At 54.7% G+C, this 23845-nt stretch overlaps 1 protein-coding gene across 2 annotated transcripts in view; it reads right to left on the bottom strand.

The window, feature by feature from the left end:
- The window catches only part of OTOF (otoferlin), a gene marked incomplete at both ends in the record, with an annotated part of 90075 nt that overhangs the window by 41264 nt on the left and 24966 nt on the right, over positions 1 to 23845 (bottom strand). Inside the window, 4 exons of one of the 2 annotated variants that reach the window (XM_081254982.1) lie at positions 4705 to 4749; positions 11437 to 11615; positions 13521 to 13620; positions 21341 to 21429. In XM_081254982.1, the coding sequence (XP_081111108.1) occupies positions 4705 to 4749; positions 11437 to 11615; positions 13521 to 13620; positions 21341 to 21429 (413 nt within the window). The remainder of the gene's footprint in view (positions 1 to 4704; positions 4750 to 11436; positions 11616 to 13520; positions 13621 to 21340; positions 21430 to 23845) is intronic. The other variant, XM_081254983.1, reaches the window with a different exon arrangement.

Raw genomic sequence — 23845 nt, 5'->3', positions numbered from 1 at the left:
TTAAAAAATAATTTAATCTCCACAGCAAGCTTTGAGGAGGATACTATTGACCACAGTTTACAGTTGAGGTCTGAAGCAGTGAAAAGCTTTATTCCATTGACCACATCTTATTATCTGTAAGGAAGAACCCCTGTTCTTTATGCTGGGTCATGTGAGATGGGGGAAAACCTTTCTGTCCTTGTAGAGATGGCCTAGAAATCTCAAGCCCCTCTTCCCCTCAACCTGGCCCTATCCTAGCTCCGGGCCTTTCCTTTACTCTTCATATGCCTGGCAAGACATGAAGAGGAATGTGTCTGTGTCCCAGTGAGAGAGCAACTGAGGACCACCTCTTTCATGTGGCACCAGCTCACAGTTTAAGAAACACTGACATCTTCATGATTTCCTAAAAAGGCATGAGGTGGGTGAAAGAAGGCTGGGGTAGCACTGATCTCTTCACACTCTCCAGCATCACGTTATCCAGGACATATCAACAGGAGGAAAGGGAAAGAAGGCACTCTAAAAAAGGAAAACGGATGCCTTTGGAGTTATCTTTAAAAGTTTCTCCCCAACAAGAGATTATATAACCTTTCTTGAGCCACTAATCTGGGCCAAAGGTTTTTCCAGATGTTTGCTCATTTCATCTTCATAGCAGTCCTGGGAGGGACATATGCTTCTCCTCGTTCAACCCATGAAAAACCTGAGGTTCAGAGAGCTGGGATTGAAGCTACCACCTCCCAGGCTGGCAATACTTCCACTGCATCCTCGCTGCTGTGGGATTGCACTTCTCTGGGGGTGTGAATCCTGTCCTGACCATTTGGAACTTTGGCAGAAAGTCTCCATGGGGCCAGCACAACTTGCAGATGGGGACGTCATCTGTGAAGAGTCCCATGCACTGGGCCCATGTTTACAGAAAGGGGGCTCATTCCAAGTAATGTAAGCATCAAGACATTTTGGGAAGAGAAGGCTATAAATATTAAATTACTGGTGACCTAACACTGCACCAATCAATGAGCCCATTAAAAACAGTCGTATGGTGGTGAGAAAGGAACCATCCCGCCTGGCTTACAACGATCCACCCTGTGCGATTTCTCCCTGCTTGGTGGCCTTGAGGGCAGGGTGCCGGCCATACTCTGACTCTTGCAACAGGAAGTGAGCCTAGTGTGGGCCCTCCCTCTGCTTCCTGTCCCAGCGTTTGGGTTTCCTTTCCTCCCAGCCTTGCTGCTCTCCTGCCTTACCCAGGAGGGCCCTGTGCTGACCGTGTACAGTCACTTCTTGGCCATTCCTAGGCTGTATCGTCCTTAGAGTCCCCAGCCCCAGTCCATGTGTGACTTACATGCTGCCATCACACAGTCTGTTCCAGCCACACAACCCCAGTCCCATCCCCCCCCACCCCCGCCCTAATGTCCCCCAGGAAAGTGCTCTGAGATGGTAGGTCAAAGCCATGTATGGGGTCAGAGCAGGCCCTGCCTGCAGAAGCCAGCCACTCTGCATGCTGATACCGGATCTGGTCCTGCTGCCTGAGGCCCAGAGGTGGTTTGGGTAGCAGGGAATTGCGGATTTCTGATGCTGGTCCCAAGGACCCATCCAAGTGGAAAATGGCCTGGGGCTTCCCTTGGGCAGTTATGGCCCTTGAATTTGAAAGTCACTCTAGTCCTTAAAACAAACATATTTGGAAGCAAAGACTGAGACTAAAACGTCTATACTTATCAGACCATTGTCTACCAGACCCTGAAGCAATTCAAAGGAGAAACCTCTCTCCCCAGACCCTGCATGATTTTAACCATCTCAAGTGGATAAGTGCATCGGTGGGATTCCTGTGTACCTGGGATTATCTCAAAATGGTGACATCCCTTTGCAAAAAAATGCATACTACGTAGGGCAAGTGTAATTCCCAGAATTCTTACTGTAGGCTCTGCACCCATTCATTTCTCTTCAGTGACTAGCTCTTCATTCCTGTGAGCTGTGGGCAGCAGAGCATGAGGTCATCAGCTATCAATCCCTTTGTAATTTTCTAATTGATGACACATCGGAATTCACTGCCCATCAGTTGCCCATCATGCCTGCTTCTCTTGGCAAAGGGTAAAGGTTATTTTTGAAATCAATGTTAACTTAATCAGGGAATTTTGAAGATTATCCACTTGTATTAAAGACTTAGATTTCAAAAAATGTAAATTGTTGATTAGGTTACTGATGTACTGATATTTCTTTGTTTTAAATTCTGCATTTGGTCTAGATGGTTCTCCAATTACTAAAGATATAATATGGACAGAAACAGACAAAGAAAACAAGCCAATAATCAACTTGGTGAAAAACCACTTTGCAACCAAGTGGCTCCTTATTCGTGGCTGCCTGAAAGCCTGAGAAGCAGGAGCCGGGGAGGTGGGCCTCCCAGGACCCTCTGAGGGTTTATGATCACATTTGGGCTTCCCCATTGCTGGATTCATGACAGTCAGAATGATATGCACACACAACTTAGATAGCTATTTCTCTCTGGAGAGAAGTCTAGTTAGTTTACTCATTTAAAACTCTTTTTTCATTTATGGACCTAATGATTTCCTTGCTGGTTCCACGGCTAAGAATGTCTTTGTGGTTGGGTAATGCACCTGGGGTCCTAGGGGAGAGCTGGGAACTATCCAGTGATGACTTGGAAAGATTCGCCAAATTAAATTTAGTGAGCTGGGTCTCAGTCAGGTCTCTGTGTTATTGTGGAGGTTGTGACTTAAAGGGGTGGGACTGGAAATGAACCGCAGGCCATGGCTGCCTGGGGCTTCTGCCCTCCGACTGCCTGCCCTGGAAACTTTCAAGGCTTATTAGCTCAGGCCTCAGGTAACTGGGAGAAACAAACTCCTACCTAAGAGACACAGGGTTTATGGTTCTCTCTTTCCTCTTGTTTCTCCTCAGGAGAGCTAGAAACTAACCAGTTTTGCCACACAGTAACCCTTCAGAGATTTAAAACTGCTCCCACAGCCTTTCTTCTTCAGGCTAAAGAATTTCAGCTTGTTTAATCTCTTCTTAGAAATCCCATTTTCCCACCCTTTCAATCATCCTAAGGCTCTACACATTAAAATAAGAATGAATGCCAGTTTACTCATCTCATCTGTGAACTGGAAATGGCAGGACATTAGGATGGGGTTGTGCAAGGGAACCAGCGGGCCTACTGCATGCTCGCACTGGGAGGCATCCCTTAGTACCGTTGTGTCCAAAGGGATCAGGCCAGCCTGAATCCCTTGGGGTCCGGTCCAGGACAGACTGGGGAGCTAGAAATCAAGAAGGGTCTTAGAGCATCACCGATCTCAGACAGAGAGCCTGGGAGACCGGCAGGTTGTTTGTGTCTCATACGGGCCTTTTATGTCTAACCGTCCATGCAAAAACCTGACCCTGAGCCCTCTCCCTAAGTGGGACCCCCAGCTCAGCAGTCTGATGTCATCTCCCACACCCCCCAAGATCCTGTTCCCTGGCTTCCTCTCCAAGTCTGGCACATGCTCTCTGCCTGAGGCTTCTTCCCTTGCTTGTAACCTGGCAAACTCTCCGATCCTTCAGGTCTCTGGGCCCGAATTTCCCCTCACGGTGCCATTGCCTTGTTGTCATGCTTTTTGCTCATGTATAACAAGCGGGAGTTGGAACTCAATATGCTTTTGTTAAACGAGACTGGAAGTCCCCGGGATCTTAATGCAAGCAGATACCCCAAGCCCACACCAGTGCTCATCTCTTCAGACCCCTATACAAATAATCCTGCTGTCGCCATGATATTGTCTTGTTGACTAATTTTTAACTTCTTGAGACCACAGTTTTGAGCAAATCTCTTAACATCTCTGGGGCTCAGTTTCCCTATCTGGAAAATAAAGACCACATTCCTGGCTTTTCAGCTCTTGTTGATGTGTTCGGAGAATTAAATTTAGAATATAGTCAAGTGCTCTAAACTTACTGGGCCTATTGGAAACTCTGGGTTGGGAGTTACATTCTCTGGGTTTTAGTCCCAGCTCTGTTCCTCTTCTGGAGTCGCTTGCTTCCCCTCTCTGGGCCTCAGCTTTGTCATCTGTAAGAATGGGGGTTGGAGCAGAGGCTGCTCCAGTGTGGTCAGCCCTGACTGCCACTGCCCTTGTGAATTCCCTGTGATGCTAGAAGGTCCTTGAGATGATGCAAGCTCTGGGGAGGCTGAAAGACCCACTTGTCTCCCCCCGACCTTGAGACTTTCCAATACCTTGTGGCGGCCCCTCCCATCTGGAGTCCTCTGGGGAATGGAGATGGTGAAGACCACCAGAGAGGGGTTATCTCTCCTTAGCTTTCTGGGCTTCATGCTCCGGCCGCCCCCTGTGGCCACTTGGTGCCCACAGTTTTTCCTTCTTGGGCCTCCAGCACTGCATGTCCACCAGCCCAGCACTGCCTTGGCTCTGCGGGAAAGCCACTGGCATCTTGGGCCGTCCCCACTCCCTCCCTCACAGGGATAGCTCGGGGCCTGCCCACAGGCATGGGGGACTGAACAGGGAAGTGGAGGAGGAATCGAGACACTGAAAGGAGGGAGGAGGGAGTGGAAACCGGAAGGCCTGCACCCACCCTGACCTCCCTGTGCCTCGCTCCCATGGCCAGATGGAGAGACCTCCCTCGCCCTGCCATCACCCGGTGCTGGCTCCACCACTGATCCGGCCCCCCGCAATCTGTACCCTGTGCTGAGGACCCTTCCCTCTCACGAGCCGCACGGGCTCCACCCTGGCCTCGGCCACCTACTTGTGCTCGCCATCTCTGCCTCCCTTGGTCTTCTGTCTGCCTTTGCTGAGTAGGGGGAAGAAATGAGGAGACAAGGGGATGTGTGTGAGAGGGTGTGAACCAGAGATGCAGACTTAGCCCCTGGCCCTGCTGACCCCCACGCTCCCCAGGGGCCTCCTTGTTCCAGAGAGCCCTCACCCCACAGCCTCTCACTTAAGCAAGCCTAAGCCTGCTGGGTAGGGACCCCATGGCCCAGGCTCTGCCCTGGGGAGGAGGGGAACTGGTCCTGATTCTTGGGGAGGAGCTCACAGGAGTGGGGCTGGTGGCCACTGTCCCACTGACCCCAAGCCTAGGAGAACCTGGGGCCCTGGGGAGGGAGGAGGCCTCAGGGTCCCCGTTGATCTTCTCCCCCAGGTCAGGGTCTGGTCATTTCTGAATGTGGGTTGCAGGTTCCACAGGGAACACAAGGTTAGATGAGCCCGGCTACCGTCCAGGCCTGGGCCACCCTGCTCTCCTCGCCACGCCTGATCCCCTCCAATAGAGTGGGGGCCCCCCAGCTCTGAGGGCCTTGGAGAAGAAAGGTGGGCCAGGGAGGTTCTGGGCCTGCAGTTGTAAGCGAGCTACTGCTCCAGGGCTCAGAGCAGGGCTCCTCCTCCTCCTTCGGGAGGCTTCCAGAAAGCCCTTCTGGAATGTTCTCTCAGTGCTTCCCTGATGCTGTGGCGATGAGGATGAGGGAAAGGAAGTGAATAACAATTAGCAATTTCTTCCTTTCCTCACACCCTGTCCCGGCACAGACCTTGCACGGGTAGGCATGCCTCCAATCCCTCACAGCTCAGGTCCTGAAGGCCCAGTGGATCACAGCCGTCCTTTCCATCTGGCCAGCTGGCCAGTTTGTACTTCCTTTCCAAGGAGTTAACATCAGCGAGGTCTCTGGCTACTGCAGTCGGCTGAGACCACCGAGCAGAGAACAGAGAAGGGGAGAGTGTCTCAGCAGCCCTGCTCTGGCCCCGGGCCTAGTTGGGGGTCTGGCCAGGCCTGGGCCCCCACTGGGACCCGCTGAGAGCTGCGTGGGCTCCGATGAGCTTTCGAGAATGAGGGCCGAACGGGGGCTGCCTTTCTCTGAATTATTGATACAGGTTTCGGGGGAAATTTGTTTTTTTGTCTATTATTTTTTAAAGAACTGGGTGACCCTGAAAAGTTTGAAAATCTTTGCAGTAGAGGAACTGGAAGGGGAAGTGTATCACCTGAGAGTGGGCAAGGGTGGGTCAGGAAGGTGGAATTTGTGCACCTAAATGATAACATCTGACCCTTTTTCTCTTTTCCTTTGGCGGTTTGCTCTGAAATGGCAGAGAGGTGTCAGGCTGGCCCAGCAGCGGCCCCCTCGGGCACACAGCAGGCCAGAGAACAGTGTGTACCTGCAACCTGGCAGCCAGCACCTGGCACACGTGTGCCCTACCCCTCCTCACGCGCTCCAGGCCCCTGGGCCAGCTAAGAGGCTGCACACAGGTCCACACTCTCAGTGGGGAAATGCAGAAGGGAAAAGACCCTCTTTCTGTGAAAAAATAATACTCTTGTGATTTTAGTACAAGCACTGTTATGACTCCAACTAACATTAATAACTGCATGGCCCTGCGGGAGAACTTAAACATGCCTTGACATACTGATGCCAACCGTCTCACAAGGGGGTATCATTATCCTATTTCCCAAACGGGGGAGCTGAGACTCTGCCTGCCCTTAGTCACTCAGCCGCAAGGGGTGGGGATGAGAGGTTTGACCTCATGGTCATCCTCGTTGCTAGGGGACCTCTCCATGGAGCCCTGGTTGGGCCTGACTTTCCTCCTAGAGTCTACATTGTGTTTTTAAGTGTCCCAGCCTGGCCGGGTAAGTTCTGTTCCTCAGCCAACACACACACACACACACACTCTTCTCTCTCTCTCTCTCTCTCTCTCTCTCTCTCTCTCTCTCTCTGCCTCAGTTTCACTCACCTCTTCCTCAAGCTCCCACCCCCGTGACTCTGTGTGCACAGTTAGAAGGAGCCATGGAGGCTGGGGGGCGTGAATCAATATGGTGGCCTCTGGGGGATTGAGGGTTTTCTGGGATCTTAGTGCTTCATGGTGTGAGGTCTCACTTGAGCACTCAGACCCGGGCAGGGGGTGAAGAGGACCCCCACCTCAGGTGAAGTGGCTGAGTTTGGGAGGAGTCTGCTGAGCACTGCTTCACCCCAGATCTCAGCATGGCCCTGACCCAGGCTCCTCCAGGCTGCTTGGGAGTGGCTGAAGCTCTGGGGCTCAGCCTGGTGGAGGGAGGCGGGGGAGGGGCTGTGGGAACCCTGCACTCTGGGGGTGAGGCTGGGTGTGTAGACCCCATACACACACGTCTATGCATACCCCATGGCACATGCCCCATGCACATCTCTGTCAGAGCCCCCAGGCATGCACACATGCCCGGCTGTCCCCTGGCCCCAGGCATAGGAGGGAGGTCCCTTCTTCTATGGGTCTCCACTGGAGTAGAAGAATGATCCAGAAGGAGAACAAGAAATGTATCCCGCTCCCTCCCTTCCCCCAGGATGAGACCCCGCAGAGAGAAGCCCAGCAGGGACACCAGGAAGGGGGGCTGGGCAGAAGGAGGGCTGGAGGGCCAGGCAGGTGGAGAAAGTGAGGAGGAGAGTCGCGGAAATCAGGGAATCCGCGAAAGCCTGGAGTCTCTGAAGTGCAGTTGTGAGATTAAGGCTGGGTTCCCTTCTCTGTCCTTTCTAACAGGGGTCCTTTGCCCAGAACCTGGTGGTGTGTGCAGCTCCCTGGTGTCATGGAGAGAGAGAACATACGTGCAGGTAAGCGTGAGAAAACACCCGGGCATGTGTGTGTGTTCAGGGCCAAAGTCTCCTCTCTCTTCAGACAACAGGGCAGATGTACACTGACACGCAGGGGCCCAGAACCCTGATTTTGTGCTTCTGAGAGCAAAGTGCTCACGGGGTTAGTAGTTCATTCCTTCTCTGCAACACCGACAGCTGGGGGGGGCGGCGAGGGAGTCCTGTGAGCGAGTGAGACCCCGGCCTGGGCCCAAGCGGCGGTGAAGCTCCGGCTATGGGCGGCTTTGTTGGCAGAGCCCTTGGAATAGGGTGTGGATGGCCAGAACTGAGAAGGATCTTGGGCCAAAAGGTCCGATGCTGTTCAGGGTAGAACAAGTTGTGGTGGGGTAACATGGAGACTGTGGAAAGGGAGAAGGAAGGAAGGGGACCCTGGCTGAGCACCAGCCCTGGGCCAGCACTGCGGCGGGCAGCTCACACGTATTATCTCATTTGACCCTAACATTCCTGTGAGGTATCAGCAACCCCTGTCTTATAGGTGGTAAAGTGGGGCTCCAAAGGGCAGGGCTGGGATTTGAGCCCTGTGCTCTCCACGGCACCACACTGCCTCCTGGGACATTCCCGGGCATATTGTGCAAAGAGCCGGCTGAAATCAGAGGCTGCTGATTTGGAGACAGGGCCTACAGAAGCAGCCAGAGTGGCTCAGAGGGCCTGACCAGGGCCTGGGCCTGATGGAACCATGGGAGGAGACTGACCAGGGCCTGGGCCCGATGGAACCATGGGAGGAGAGGGTTAGTGGGAGGGCGGGTGGTGGTGGTTTGGGGGCTGAGGGACTGCTCAGGCAGAGCTGTCAGTGGACATTCCCTAAGGCCCAATGGGAAGAACTTCCGGGAAGATACTTAAGGCCTTGGGAGTATAGAGGAATGTCTGCAGAGCCCCTCCCAGGGGGTGGTGAGGGCAGATGGCAGGAGCCCAGCCGTGGGGACCTAGGCCCTGCAGGGAGACCTCCCCACATCAGCCTCCTCTGCCCTCCATGGAATGGATGCCTCATGCCACCAGTCCTGGGCCTGAGGTTGCTTCCTGCCACTCACTCCACCAGCCCCCCGACCCCTCCAGCAAGCACCCCACGCAGCCACATCAGACAGGGAGGAATGGATTCCCACACCAGACCCCTGTGGATCCAGACAACCAGGTGAGAGACGGTTGCTTACCGGCCATGAAGTTTTCTTGTTTGGGAAAACAACAGAGAGGCACCCTGTAGATTGGGCACCTTGACCTACAAAGCGATGTGCCTTCCCAGGAGGGGCTGGAGGGCAGGGAGTAGATGTAGGCGAAGGAGGACTTGACTTGGAGTCAGAGCCTGGGCACATACATCCCTTCCTTCTCCCTATTCTTTCGTTGGCCAAATTTTTTCTGGAGGGCTCTCTGGCCCAGAAGACAATGGCTTCCTCCCAGACCCCAGAGCTGACAGGCCTGCCTGGCTGGCACTTAGGTGAAGAGGGTGAGACATAACACCTACAGCTGCGAGGCCAAATCCGGGTTCCCCTTGGAACCGTGCACTCCTTGACCTAGAACTCATTGGCCCATGCAGGCAGCTAGAATTAAACCACAGGAGAAGCCCAGATTCTCTAAACCAGCTCTACCTTCTCCTCACACCTCTGCCCTCCCCCTGCCCCCAGCCTGCTGGCTGCATGGCCAGGCCTGGTGTGGCAGTGGCACCACCACGAGGCACCCTCAGGGTTTGGGTTGGCAGCCCCAGCGCAGCTGGGAATCTGCACACACACCCAGCCCCTCCAAAGCAGGCCGTGGCCCCCAGGAGACAAGGAGCTCTGCGTGCGGTCGTCACCCTCTCCCCATTCCCAAACTCTGGGACAAAACGTCTTCTCCCGTTCCTGCTTCCTGCTGCTGCTGGGGAGGTGGGAAAGCCAGGCTATAACGTGAGGGTGGATAGAGGCCCCCTCTCCATCTCCATACTCCTGGGGCCCAGGACGGTCTGCAGGTCCAGGACCAAAGCCCCTCAGGCTTGACCGCATTGTCTCACTGTTCCCTCCATCAACACCCTGGCCCACTTGTGTGGGATGAGAGAGGACCTGGCTCGGCATTGCCTGAGCTGCAGGGACCCCAGACAGGGCTGCCTTCTTGGCTTCCATAGCGAGCTGTTCTCCACGCGCGCTACCCACGGGACTGGGGAATCCCTGGGTCCCTCAGGACGTTAGAGCTGGAGGGCAGCCAGGATGCTCAACCCATTCCTGTTACTAACCCGGAGGGGCTAATGACTTTTCCAAAGTCAGTTAGTTAGTGGAGGTCAGGATGCGACTTAATGGGGCTCAGCTCTCCTGATTTGGAGCCAGCGTTCCTTTCCCTGCAACTGATGGCTCTCACGTGGCATCCAATCTGTCCCCAGAAAGCCCTTTCTTAAAGCCCACGTGTAGCCACAGACAAGCTCTTTTCTCTACGGGGACAGAGGATGGGGACCAGATGGTACCCTTATGTCAGCATCCCCACACTCCCCACTGCGTCCCTGCTCCTCTTTTCACCATTTCCAGCCCGATTCCTAACCCTCTGCATTGTACAAGAGCCTGTTCATCATCAGCCCTTACGCGGGGTAGTACTTGGCACCCCAGTTACAGTCTGGCCCTCCATCATCCCTCAGCTCTCCCAGCAGCAGGGTGGGGGTTCCCATTGCCCTGAGACCCCTGGTACAGGGTAGGAGTGACTGGCCAAGGGTCACGAGGCTGGTAAGAGGTGGAACTGGGACTCAGACCTGTGTCTCCTGAGGCCAGATTACACGCTGTCTCTATGCTACCCAGCCTGGAGTCTAAGGAGAACAGTCTCCAAGCTGGCCTGGGTGATGCCGTCCACCTCACGGCTGACCTGGAGTCATAGGTCCAGGAACATTTGTCACAGGCATGGTTCCTTTGGACTTACTATGATTACTCCCCACCTGGCTCCCAGGGTCTGAAGCTTGTATATGTCTCGGGGGTGGGGGGGGAAGGGGGGAGCGGGGAGTGGTTCAAGGGCAAAGAAGGAAAATATATTCATACAATAAAAGTATAAAATTCAATTACCCTAATTTAGCATCTGTGCTTTTTCAGAACAAGTACTGAATCAATTTTACTTGGAAAGGACAGGGTGGAAGGAGATGGGAGGGAGATGTTTCCAGTGGGAGGGGAGCCTACCCCCCTCTCCAAACCCACCCCCATCCTTCAGATGCACCGCTGACTTACCTGAGTTTTACACATTATTCCCAGTGACCTAGGAACCTGCAGACAGTGTTTTACCTAGAGTCTGTCTCTCTGGGCTCTGAGAGTAACACAGTTGCGTTTCCTTATTTTTTTTTTTGTAAAAATAGTGCATTTGGAATGAGTAGGCCTGGACACAGCATCCCGTCCTCTCTGTGTGACTGGACATTTGAAGGTGGGAATCCTGGACACCTAGGGTGTTGGGATGCGGTCTTCTCAACAGAATAGAGGCCAGGTCCCAACCAGGACCGTTGGCTTCACTCCGGCAGGAAGAAGCCTCCTTCTCTTGGGCCTTCACCGGGCCAGGGCGGAGGCCAGGCTGCCTGGGGCTGGTCTGGCACTGCTGGGTCTTGGGCCAGAGACATCAGGGCCTCCTCCTGTCTGCTTTTACCATTCTTTGAGGAGGCAGAAGGTCTAGCCTCTTCCTCCCACGTTAGAGTCCACCCTCCCAGAACTTTGCCTCCCTCAGGGTAGCGGGGGTGGGGGGGTCTGGCCCCTCAGCCTGATCGCAGACACCCTGCTGCCTACCCAGTGAGTTCTGGAGTCGGGGCGCAGGGGATGCTGCAGAAACACTTGCCCTCCTCTTGTATGTCTCTCCAGCAACTCAGGTCTATACTCTGAGCCCAGGCCTAGAGGGGCCTTCCAGGGGAGCAGGCCCCAGGCATCCTCCCTGTGTCTTTGGGGGCAGAGGGCCCAGCCTGTTACCTCCGGAAGCTCTTCTCGCCCGGCGGCCGAGAACTGGGGCGGGAGCCAGGGAGCAGCCCATCTGTCTCCTGGCTGTCCTTCTCCTCCTCGTGAAGGGGCTCATCCCCCAGGAAGTCTTCGTCAGCCCAGGAGCCCACCATGCCTGTGGGCTGATACCGGACCTCCACGCACAGGCTGGTCTGGAGGGAGAGATGGGTGGTGAGTGGCTGGGATGGCAATAACAATCATAATCCCGTGTCCTCCGCTGCTCTGTGATTTTACAAGGTGCTCTCTCGCCCTTAACTTACTGGAGGAAGGCAAGCTGGGTACTATCCTCCCCCCCACTTTCCCATTTTTCAGATGAGAAAAACAGAGGCTCAGAAAGACTGACAACTGAATGGGCTGTGGCTCCAGATCCTCCTGCACGTGGCTCTCCTCCTCCCTGGTGCCCGAGGTGGGGGACCCACGCCGGGCAGCTGAGCCTGGGCTGGGGGTGGGCCGAGTCCACTGGACACATAATCAAGAGCATCCTCCAGTGTCCCCATGGTGTAGGTCACTCTCTCGCCCTCAGAACCAGGGCTGCCTGCGGGGACCAGGGGTGGTCTGTCTGAAATCAGCTGACTTCCCCTCGCTCCTGATGCTCTCTCAGGATTTGATGACGTGAGCTGAGAATGTCCTTCGGGAGAGGAGCCCAGGCCCTGGACACCCTCAAAGGCGTGAGGTCAGCACTTCCTCCTGCTCACCTGACACCCACCCTCCTAATCTGGAGAGGATGGGAGCTCGAGGTCACCATGGGATTTTCTCTGTGTCCTTGGGCCACAGAGCAAGAAGCCTCCTCTAAGCTCTAGCTTCTCCCCAGTGCACAGGGAAGACTCAGCCTAGTCCCTTCCTCAGCCCGTGTGGGTGCTAGGAAATCTTCTAGACACGCTTTCCCTTCTTCCAGGTCAGGAGCTGGCTGGCTCCGGAGACACCCACAGGCAGCCCACACTAGGCATGTGGTCCTCTGAATGCCCAGGCTTCGATTTCCCCAGGGAAGAAGTGTCTTGAGCCACCAAGGCACTGTGGGAGTTTCTGCCCCACCCTTGGCACTCCTCAGAGAGGGTTCCTTCCATTCTGGCTCTCTGTGGCTGCAGTCCTGCTTCTGAGGCTATTTTGCTGGCTACTACATAGGGTCATATGTGGGACCAGGGTTGGGGAACCATGGTACAGCCCCATTTTACATATGGATAAACTGAGGCCAGGAAATAATAGCTACTGATCTTACTTTATATATTTATTGAGCACTTACTATATGCTTAACTGGTCCAAGCACTTTCTGTGCATTCCCATTTAATCCTTAGAGCAGTCCTGTGAAGTTGATACTGTAGTTTTTCTCACTTTGCAGATGGTATGCAGCCAGCCCACAGTTAGTGAGTGGCCTAATGAATGTTTGTACCCAAGGGCTGTGTTCCTCACCACTAGGCTCAACTGCCCAGTGGTGGGCATCAATGAGCTCATGGGGAAAGACGCGTCAGAGCAGAGCCTGGGGTCTGGGCGTCCAGAATGGTTTATTTCCTTCCTCTGTTTGAACAGGTATTAAGTGCCTACAGACTGTGCATCATTAGTACATGTGTGTTCCTGTTGGAAGTGCTGGCATGGAATGTGACAGATGAAATAGAAAGAAGGTCCCTGCCCTCACAGAAAGGCTAGTCTTAGACGTCAAGGCAGGCATGCAGAGTGAAGGTCATGCCCAGGAGTGGCCAGCAGGGCTCAGACTGGGTTTCAGATGACAAGAGACACACCTTTAGTGATTCCTGAGCTGGGTCCAGATGAAAGGGCCCCTAGGGAGAGAAGGGAGGGCATCCCCCCGTCGCCTTCTCTTGTACTCTTATGGCAGGAAGGATTGCAGTGTCCACCTTGGGGACCTGTCACGCCCCAAGGGCTCTGGACATGGCTGCCAGGCTGAGGGGCTCCAGCAGAGTCTGACCTGAGTCTCCTCCTCCCACCTCACCTCCCCGCCCACAAGGAGTGTTCCTAAGGCCATGCTATGTGCAGGGGCAGGGAGGCCAGCAGGCCCCCAGGTGACCCGTAATAGGCAGGTCCAGGGACTCTCTGGGCGCCCTCACCTGGATGATCGCATTGTTGTCGTCGATCAGCATGTCAGTCACTTCCACGTGCTTCTCCTCCACCACCTTCTGCAGTACCATGCGGAAGGTCCCGATCAGCCTGTGAATGGCAGAGGGGGCGTGGTCTTCATGGTTTCACATGAAGAGGCCAGAACGAGGAGCAAGGCTGACATCCCGAGAGGCTGGGACTGGCTGGCAAGGGGACGAGGGGGCTGGCTCAGGCTCCAGGCTGGGGTTGGAGAAGGTGGCCCAGGAGCTGGGGCTGGCCAGGGTGGCATGTCCAGGAGGGTCTGTGGCCCCCAACAGCTGTGTGTGGTTGTACGTATGACAGCCATTTCCCTGGGAGAGCTTGAGGGCAGTGAGCACCTGGGGGGATGTTCACAGATGGGTCAGTGTGTCCTGGTGGAGCCTCGTGCTCGTTGGGTACAGGCGATTGGGGTTGCTGAGCCCCTGCGGAGCAGCTTCCAGATGCCCAGCATGGAGGCTGTGGGGAAGGACCAGAGGCTCCTGGACACACAGATAGCTCCTCCCCCTTCCACCTCCCTAATCACTACCAAGGTCTCTACCCCTCACTGGCACCACTGGCTCGTTCGTCCTCTGTTGAGTCGGTAGTGATGCCCACACACACCTGCATTCTGCAAGCTCCTTGGGGGCAAGAACCCATCTGACTGTGGGATCCCCATCCACCCAGCTGCCTAGAGGGGATCAGCAGGGCAGTGTTGTGATGAGCACAGACGTGGAGTTGGAGAGACGGGATCGGAAACCCAGCTCGGACACTTACTGGAGGGTTACCTGCTTCCCGGGCAGCTGACCTGGGCTCTCAGTCCCAGATTTCTCCTAAGATGAGCTAATGACCCCTGCTTCACAGAGCTGCTGTTTAGAGGACTAACAGAGATCCTCTGTGCCAAGTTCTTAGCAGAGCGCCTAGTACATAGTCAGCACTCCAGGAGCTGTCTGGTCGTTATCAAGGGGGTGACGTTATAGCGTGAGCCTTTCCAGGGAAGCAGCTGTTTCCTATTTCCAGACTCTATTTGATATTTCTGGCTCACAGGAGATCTCAAAGTCTACTGGCTGAATTAATGAACAACAGTGGGGGCCCCATAAATGATGACTGAGTTGACCTGCATGCCATTGCATCCCGTGGTTTGAAGGTTATTGCTCTAGGAGAGAACAGGGTACTCAGAGAGATGTTCCCACACGGCGATTCCACATGGGGTAGATTCAAACATACACACCACTTCTGGTTGGAGGGACAAAAGCAGAGGGGGCCATCCACAGGGTGTGAGACAGGAGGGGACCTTGGGGTCATCTGGTGCTGCCCTTGGTTTATAGGGGAGGAAGGTGAGGCCGAGAAAGCAGGAAGGGATGCAGTTAATTTAATGGCCACTCCGGATGAGGTGAGGTATCGGGTGGATTCTGACTTCACCAGACACGTCTGATGTCTGCATCCTCCTGAGGGCCATGGAGGGCAGACACTGTTTTTAAAAAGCCTCCCGTCTGTGTGAGGGGAGAAAGTGCTGGGAGCAGCCACAGTGAATGAATGCTTCTCTCCGGGGTTCAGAGCTCCATCCGTCAGCTCGCCCCATCCTCCCTATGGGTGAAACTGTTCATACCATTCCTCCACTCTAAAGCCTACCTTGGCTTCCAGGCTCTTCTCAGACTAGCCCCTTGGAAGCTGCCTCCCCCGCTGCATCCTGCCCTCTCCCCAGCTTGGGCTGAAGTGCCGGCCTGGAGTCAGGAGACCTAGAGCCGCTGCCCCTGGGTCTCAACTTTGTCTTTATAAAATGAGGGTGGTGGTTCTTAGCTTCTGTCCTGTGTAGCCCTTCTAACAGTAGACTCTAGGCATGAACGTGTATACTGGGTTCTTTGCAGCCTCATCTTTTTAGGGTCTAAATCTGTGGTTCTAAACTTCAGCATGAACAGAATCATGGGGAGGGCCTGCTAAAACACAGATGACTGGGACCCACCCCGCCACCATTGTGCTGGCAACTGTTTAACAACTGGCTGGGGGAGGGGAAGGGCAGTCCTGACTTGCAGCTTTTGCTCATTTCCATGGTGTAAATACCCCCACCAAGGCCAATTTCAAGCTTGCAATGTGAAGTCACTGAACACCGAGTTGGGAGAGGTGTGTACCATCTGCTCTTGGGAGCCGGCCCCGCCCCAGGGGGTCTGACTCAGCAGGCGAGGTGGGGCCCCAGAATGGGTATTTCCAACAAGTGTCCAGGTGATGCTGATGATTGTGTTTGGGGAGCACACTTTGAGAATCCCTGTTCTACCACTGCCCCTTGCTGACTGGAACTTCAGGCCCTTTTAGCTCCACTAGGGCCTGTTGAGCACCTGCTGAGCGCTGGGTGCGCAGGCACAACTTTCCCTAGAAGATACCCAGGGATCAGTAGAGATGCTGCAGTGTGACAAGACACCCCCAGGGGGCAGGATGGAGCTATTCCCCCACAAGTGCTCAGAGAAGGCTCTGGCACCTTCCAGGCTTAAACAAGTTCTCAGACCTTTAGACTTGCCAGGGACCTAAGAGGAAAGCTTGTCCAGCATTCCGTCAAGGAGAAGTCCCTTAGTAGAGCTGATTCACTTTGTTATAAAGCAGAAAGGAACACACCACTGTAAAGCAATTATACTGCAATAAAGATGTTAAATTAAAAAAAAAAAAGGAGGAGTCCCTTAAACCTCCTCTATGACACACACTCCCAGATCCTGCTAGACGCCCGGTGACGGGGACCTCACTACACCCTGGCTGCTCACCCATCCACCTCTGCTTCAATCACACAGTAAGCTGAGATCCGTCTTCTGGCAAATTCCCCTCTCCTCATGCCCTGGTCCAAGCCCTGTTCACACACAGACTAAATGCCATCCCTAATGGGAGGCAATGTAGACAGAGCCTGGGCTCTGGGGTCAGACAGAGGTGGGTTTGCCCAGCAGGGTCTAAGAGGGTTTCTACCACCTGGCAGCTGTGTGACTTGGGCTGGTTCTCCAACCTCTCTGAGCCTTGCTTTTTTGCCACCTCCCCAAAGGAGGTGATACCACTTGCTTCACTGGGTGGTGGTGAGTACACTCAAGTGAAAGTCCTCTAATACCGCCACACTCAGATGTCACATGTCACAGTGGGGCATGAGGTGGGGCGGTGTTTGCCATCTGGAGGGCCCATACACACTGGTCTCCTGCACAGGGTGGGCTCTGGGGGCAGATGCGCAGTCTCACAGAGCCAGGGCAAGCCTGCGGCCCAGAAGATGGGGCTAGGATCCTGGGAGCTAGCAAGGCCAGAGGACTGAATTCACCATACCCACAGTGGGTGGCTTGTGGGGCTTTAACTCTTTTTTTTTTTGTGTGGTACGCGGGCTTCTCACTGCTGTGGCCTCTCCCGTTGCGAAGCACAGGCTCCGGATGCGCAGGCTCAGCGGCCATGGCGCACAGACCCAGCCGCTCCGCGGCATGTGGGATCTTCCCAAACCGGGGCACGAACCCGTGTCCCCTGCATCGGCAGGCGGACTCCCAACCACTGTGCCACCAGGGAAGCCCGTGGGGGGCTTTAACTCTTAATAGTTACCTGCTGCTTCCCCCAAACAAAAATAAAAAATAGTGTCCTTTGAAACGGACAACGGATGTGATCTCAGTCTTATGTTAAAGATAAAGAAAAACATCCATCACCAGAGGAATGGATAAAGAAGATGTGGTACAGGGCTTCCCTGGTGACGCAGTGGTTGAGAGTCCGCCTGCCGATGCAGGGGACACGGGTTCGTGCCCCGGTCCGGGAGGATCCCACATGCCGTGGAGTGGCTGGGCCCGTGAGCCATGGCCACTGAGCCTGCGCGTCCGGAGCCTGTGCTCCGCAACGGGAGAGGCCACAGCAGTGAGAGGCCCGCATACAGCAAAAAAAAAAAAAAAAGTATATAATGAATAAGAACCTACTGTATGGCACAGGGAACTCTACTCAGTACTCTGTAGTGGCCTATGTGGGAAAAGAATCTAAGAAAAAAAAAAAAGAGTGGCTATATGTATATATATAAAACTGACTCACTTTGCTGTACACCTGAAACTAACACAACATTGTAAATCAATTGTACTCCAATAAAAACTTAAAAAAAATAAAGGAAAACATTTTAAATAAAACTTTACCCTTTTTGCACATCTGTAACGTACCGTCTAAGCAAAACCAGGGTGCTTGCTATGAAAACACAACTTCAAAACAAGTGCCCGCATGCTGCTTCCAACAGAGCGTTGCCCCTCAACCCCCTTCCATAGATGTTCTCTGGGGAAGGAGCTGGTGCAGGAAGGGAGCCTTGGGTCTGGCCTGCCTGGTGACCCCGGAGACCACCTCCTGCCCCGAGCCCAGCTGCCCTTTGTCCAGTCTGCCTGGAAGCTCAGCAGCCTCTGTCTATTGCCTCTGCCCCTCCCGGTGGGTCAGCGTGGAGGAGCTGCCTGGGAGGTGGGCCCTCTGGATGGCAACCCCCGACTCTGGAGGCTGGGCTGGCCCCCACGGAGTGGCTGGGCAGGCTGAGCAGGGGCAGGATTCTCTGGTAGTTAGCCAGCAGTGAGGGGGGCCCACAGACTGACCACAGTAGAGCTGCAACCAGGCACCAGGGTCTGTCAATAATTCATTGCTTTCCCCTGGGAGCTGGTGTCAAGTGCCTGAGGCCTCACCAGGCCTCCACTGCTCTCCTGGCTCCTGAATTATTCAGGAGCCCCAGGAGACTGGTGCCTGGGTCAGACCAGCCCCCCTCCAGGGTCCTGGACAGGCAGAGGGGGTGGCACAAGATCCTCTGGACCCAACATCACATCCTCACAGGGAAGCCCAAGGCTCTTGAAAAAGGATCTCATTCAATGTGGGCAGAGCAGACCTGGGGTCTCCTGGCCTGGGTGAGGGGTCAGTTTCTATGCTGCCCTCTGCTTCTAGAATAAGTCCCCTTCTCTGTGGTGGGTGGTGGTGGGATCAGGCCCACAGGTTCTAAATCTCACGCCAGCCTCCTTTACCTCAGTTTCCCCAAATGTACCAGTCATGTGGCTGGCTTCCTGGGGAGCCCTGAGCTCTTCAGAGAAGAAGGGCCACTCGAATTCCTGTGCCCAGATCCTCCTACCCTGTACGCCCTCTCCTCCTGACATTACTCATTCACTCATTCCACAAAGTAAGGGGGGCCTGCTGGGTGCCGGCCACTGTCCCAAGCAGCGGGTGTGGCTTTGCTGGTTGCTGTGCCCGGTGCAACCCCCAGAGGCTCCCCAGAGGCTCAGCTGCCCCGTCAGAAGGAGCCTGGTGACTGAGCTGGGCCATGGTGGGGACAGAGGGCAAGCACTAGGTGGCCCTTTCCTTTGGCTCTGGGAGATAGAGCCCAGACTCCAGGGTGGGAGACTGAGGCCCACCTGACTCCAAGCACCTGCCCTCCCTTTCCGACCCCCCGAGCTGGCCTGTGTCAGGTGGGCCCTGCGTTGTCCACGAGACCACCAGTCCTCCCCACCTCAGCTCTGCAGCCAACAGTGCCCTGGACCTTCTCCAGGCTTCCAAGGAAACAGCAGGACCCACTTCCACCAGGTCCAGGCCTCCCCTTGTGGGGTTTCCTGCCTTTTCCTGGGTGGGGGCAGGGAGGGCCGGGAGAGAGAAAGAAGGAGAATCAGAGCAGGGACACCCCACTTCTGTCTCCGTCTTGCTGGCGTTTTAGAACAACTCATCGAAGCCCTATATTCCAGCATACTCACTGTTACAGTAGTTGATTTCCTAAACAATTTACCAGATACTTCTGATTAGTTTATAGCAAGAGTTTTGATGTTTTCAAGCATTTTAGGGATTGGTCCAGCAGCTTTCATTTAAATGATTTAGCGATCTCTTCCACATCCTTGGTTTCCACCATCACTGTTCACGTAGCCCGGTTTCTGGGAGTTTGAGGATTAGGAAGGGGAGGGAGGAGACCAGCATCCTAGCCCCGCCCTCCTGCTGTCTACCCCTGTGGCCTCAGCAACCTCTCTGAGGCTCACTTTCCCCATCTGCACAACGAGGGTTGCCCTGGCTGAGCTCCAAGGCCCCCCGGTGCTCTGCTGTCTACCGTGGGTCCTGTTGGGACGCCTGGAGCTCCTCCCAGCCCTCAGCTTCCGATTCTGCTTCTTCCTCCACGTCCACCTTGCTGTGCATGTTCCTGTTTCTCCTGTTCTCACAGGTTACCCGGTCTCTCATCCCAGGGAAGAAGGTCCTGCTTCATCTTGGGGGCCCCTGGTGGGGTGTCTCACCAACCTTTCTTGTGGGTGCCAGAGGCAGCTGCCTGAATGATGGGATGCCCTGATAGGCCTCCCTGCCGGTGGGTCTGGAATGCCCACATCCCATACCCAGCTGAGGTCTCTCTGGCTCCCAATAAAAATCACAGAATCCTTGGAGGTCACGTGGTTTGGCCCTTCCTGACTCAGAAATCCCCTCTACGGCATCATGGTCCACACTCTGCTAACCCTCTCCCCGTGACAGCTCATTGGCTGGAGAGCTCTGGCCAGCTTTCATCTGTCTGCTGTCCACCAGCAATGCAGCCCTGCCCTGATCCTGCTTCTAGGCATACATCTTTCCTCTTTCACATGGCAGAAAACCTTCTTAGGGGACAGACATGGTGCCCTAACCCCTCATCTTAGTATCTCTAATGACTAGCACAGTGTCTGCCTGGTATACAGTGTTTCTCAGTGAATGTTTGATGAGTGACTGAAAGGATGGACCAAGGCTGGATGGATGGATGAACATGTCTTCTGTGATTTTCTCCTCTAGGCTCTCATCCCCTTGTCATGAGGCAAGATTTAAAGTCCCTTCCCCCTGGCAACCACGAGGCAGTGCCTACTTGTGTTCTCTCCAAGCAGCATGAGGTCAGTGGAACCCTTGCCCCTCACCTCTCCTGCTCTGCTGGCTCTCCTACTAACATGACCTAGGGTTAGGTCAGCTTTTCATTCATTTGAGGTCTTCTCCCACTGTTGAGTCATACTGAGCGCTCAGTGAATAAAACCCCCACGCCATTTCAGACGTGTCATGGTTCAGCCATGACCCCCTCTAGCTTGTATAAGAAAATTGGGTTTCGAATCCAAGACAGGAACTTACATGTACTATATTTAGCCACCATTCCAGACTGTTCAAATGATTCTGAATTTTGCTTGTCGCCCAGAGAGAAGGATGGGAACTACTTTTGCTGAAGCCCTGGTAGTGATATGTGGTAGATGGGCTCCATTGCAGAATGTAAGCTCCGTGAAGGTGGGCGCCTCGCCATCACAGTAGCCACTTAGTAAACATGGGGATTGAATGAATGAATGAACATCTATCTCATTTAATTCTCACAGCTTCCCTTTGAGGTAAGTACTTATCCTCTTTACACATGCAAACATTGAACTCAGAGAGGTCATGCAACCTGCCCAGGGTCACACAGTAGATGACCGAGCTGGGATCTGAGAGCAGGCTCTCCTGACTCCTAAACCACTGATCCAGACTGCCTCGGAGCTTCCAGTCCTCCACAGGTGTGACAAGTTCACTCTCAAGGCTACAGATAGATGGTCTGTTGGAGGGTATTATCACCTTCTCTGATGGGTAACTGTTGCCCAGCATGGTGTAAGGGGGAAAACTTGAGGAAGGGGACAGGAAGCTGTGCTGGGACTGGGGACAGAGAGAGTGAACTTGGCCAACAAGGATAGGGAGGGCTGGGAGACTCTGAGGACATGAGGGAGTGGGGGTTTGGGGGGGTGGGGGCGGGTCTTTGAAGGTCAATCCAGGCCCCTTTTAAACTCAAAGGAGGGGGCGGCCCAAGGAGCAGGGCAGGTGCCCCGCCCCTCGGGGCCCCGCCTCTCATGCCCCGCCCCTCACTTACTTGTTGCTGAAGACTTTGCTGTAGTTGAAGATCTGAATCTCGAGCATCTCACTGCTGTCGATGCCGCTGGCCACCTGCCACCGGAAGGTCTGGGGAGAGAGGAACAGCTGTGGCCTTGGGTGGAAATGACAGGGAGGGGTGTGGGGAGTGGGAGGGGGACCCCTGGTAAGATAGCCCCTCACATCAGCCCAGTGTTTCACAGGAATTGGAAGACCAGATGGGAACTGGGGGCCGGGGTGGAGCAATAAACCCTTCTGGACTTGACTTTGAATAACTGAAAATAACCAGAAAGCTCTGGGGTCTGCTCAAGATGCCGCTGAGAGATGCTAAACAAGGGGGATTTGACAGAGCAGGAGGAAGGCAGTGACTTTTTAAGTTTCATTTATATAGCCCACCAAATTCAGAATGCACAAGAGGCTAGTAATAAATAATAACAATGGTAATAGTAATAATAGCTGCCAGTTGTGGGTCTGAACTTTTCATCATGTGGGTCTGAATGCTTTAGATGCATTAATTCGTTTAGCTTTAGATGCATTAATTCATTTAGTCTTTACAACCACCCAAGAGGCTGGTAACGTGGTCTCCGTTCTAGAGACAGAGGAACTAGCGTTCAGGGAAGTAACAGGACGCTGTTTTTAGTGGCCCAGCAGGTGCTGGGCAGGCTTCTGAGGGCCCACCCGGCAAGCGTGCTGCTTCAGAGCAATTCTTCATTCTCCAGTGAGGACTTGGGGGCTGGGGGAGCACCGAGCCAGCCTGGCAGATCACAGCCGAGTGTGGGCAGGGCCTGTCATGGCCTTCATGTCCCCTCTCTCTGGGGCTGGCCAAGGCCCAGGGAGGACCCTGACAGCTCCACGGTCAGCTGGAGCAGGCAGGTGAGGGAGGAAGAAACAGAGGAGGGAGGGGGGCCTGGGGTGGGGAGGGAGAGGGCTTTGAGAGGGGTGTGGGGGGAGGACTTTGGAGGCCTTGGACACAGAAGGAAGGCGGGGGGGAGGGGAGCCTGGAGGCAGCCTGGCCGCCCACAGGCCCCATTAAGCTTCTCTGTTCCTGCCACCTGGAGGTCTCCAGCTCAGCGAGGGTATGGTTTTCTTAATGAAGTTGCCATTATCGGGCGGAAGGGAAATAAACTAGCGTGCGAAGGGCGAACTCATTAGCCACCATGCAGAGGGAGGAGGGTCTGGGGTGGGGGGGCACCAAGATTTTGGTTTTCTTAGAACCAAGGGGAAAGGGGTGTTTGAGCCACCTGAGGGTCTGGGCATGGGATTTTGGCATTTGAAGGAGGAAAGGAGTAGGAGAAAAAGGAGCTGTGGAAATGGCCCAGTTAGAGAAGGGTGGTGTTGAAGAGTGACATAATTAGGTGAACACAAAGGAACCGGGAAGCATGAAGTCCTTTCGAGGAAAAGGGGCCCCGAGAGGGAAGCGGCTTGGGGTCTCTTCTTGCCCATCACCAGGCCCTGACTTGCCCAGTGGTCGGGGTGTAGTTTACTGGGTCGCCAGGGCCGACAGGCTAAGAAGGCCACCGTCGTGGACCAGTTTGCTGAGCAGAGAGGAAGGGAGTCAGCAAGGGCTGGGAGGGGCACCTGGGGGGGCCCTGACTGGGGATGAGACTCCAGAGGAAGCCCACCCGGGGGCGCCCTTTCAGAAAGTTTTCAGCTGAGGGAGCACATTTAGCATTTCCAGGAAGAAGCCTCAGTCGAGCCCAGCCAACCCACAGAAGCATGAGAAACACGAAAATGTTGATAATTTGTCAGTGAGCTTTGGGGTGGTTTGTTACGCAGCCCTAGATGACTGTGGCAGTCCCCGTGCTATCTGTGCCTCTCTCTAGGAGTCAGCTGCATGTCAGGGAGGCCTGTCATCAGTGGCAGAGCTGCCTCCCTGCCTGGCCCTTGCCTCTCCACATACGAGGCCCCTCCCTTCCCGCCGTCCCCCGAACTCCTCGGATAGCTTGCCTGTCCCACTCAGCAGTTCGGAGCCTGAGCAGAGCCAACAGGCCCAGTCTTGTCTCGTTTACTGGGGTCACCCTGCATCCAGCGCGGGGCCTGCCACATTGTAAGTACTCAGCAAATCGGCCTCAAATGGTTGCCTCGACTGCAGTGCTGCTCCTTGCTGGCCTGAGGGCGAGGCCGAGCTAATTCCCCTCTCCACACCTCCTCCTCCTCCTCTGGAAAGCGAGCGTGACGTCACAGTACTGCTTCTTGGGGCTATCGCGAGGCTGGTGAAGCACTAGCGCGGAACCCGGCGCAAGTAAGAGCCTGATCAACATGGCGCTTTATTACAGTGAATTCTACTGCGTTGCTGTTATTTCCAGGAGCTGGGGCAAGGTCTGGCGTCCTTGGGGATGGACACTGCAGGGATTACAGGGGGCTGCTGGGGACAGAGAGGCTCTCTCCAGCCTGAGGCAGCACCAGCATGATTCTCTTCCTGCAGCCACAGCAGCTGAGGGTTGTGTCTTCTGCCTCTGGAGATGCCCTGAAATCAGTGGCCTAGCGATCGGGCCAAGGGAGCCCG

Source organism: Mesoplodon bidens (genome assembly GCF_964165515.1).
Source record: "Mesoplodon bidens genome assembly, chromosome: 14".
Taxonomy (NCBI): domain Eukaryota; kingdom Metazoa; phylum Chordata; class Mammalia; order Artiodactyla; family Ziphiidae; genus Mesoplodon; species Mesoplodon bidens.
This window is presented reverse-complemented; position numbering and strand designations above follow the sequence as displayed.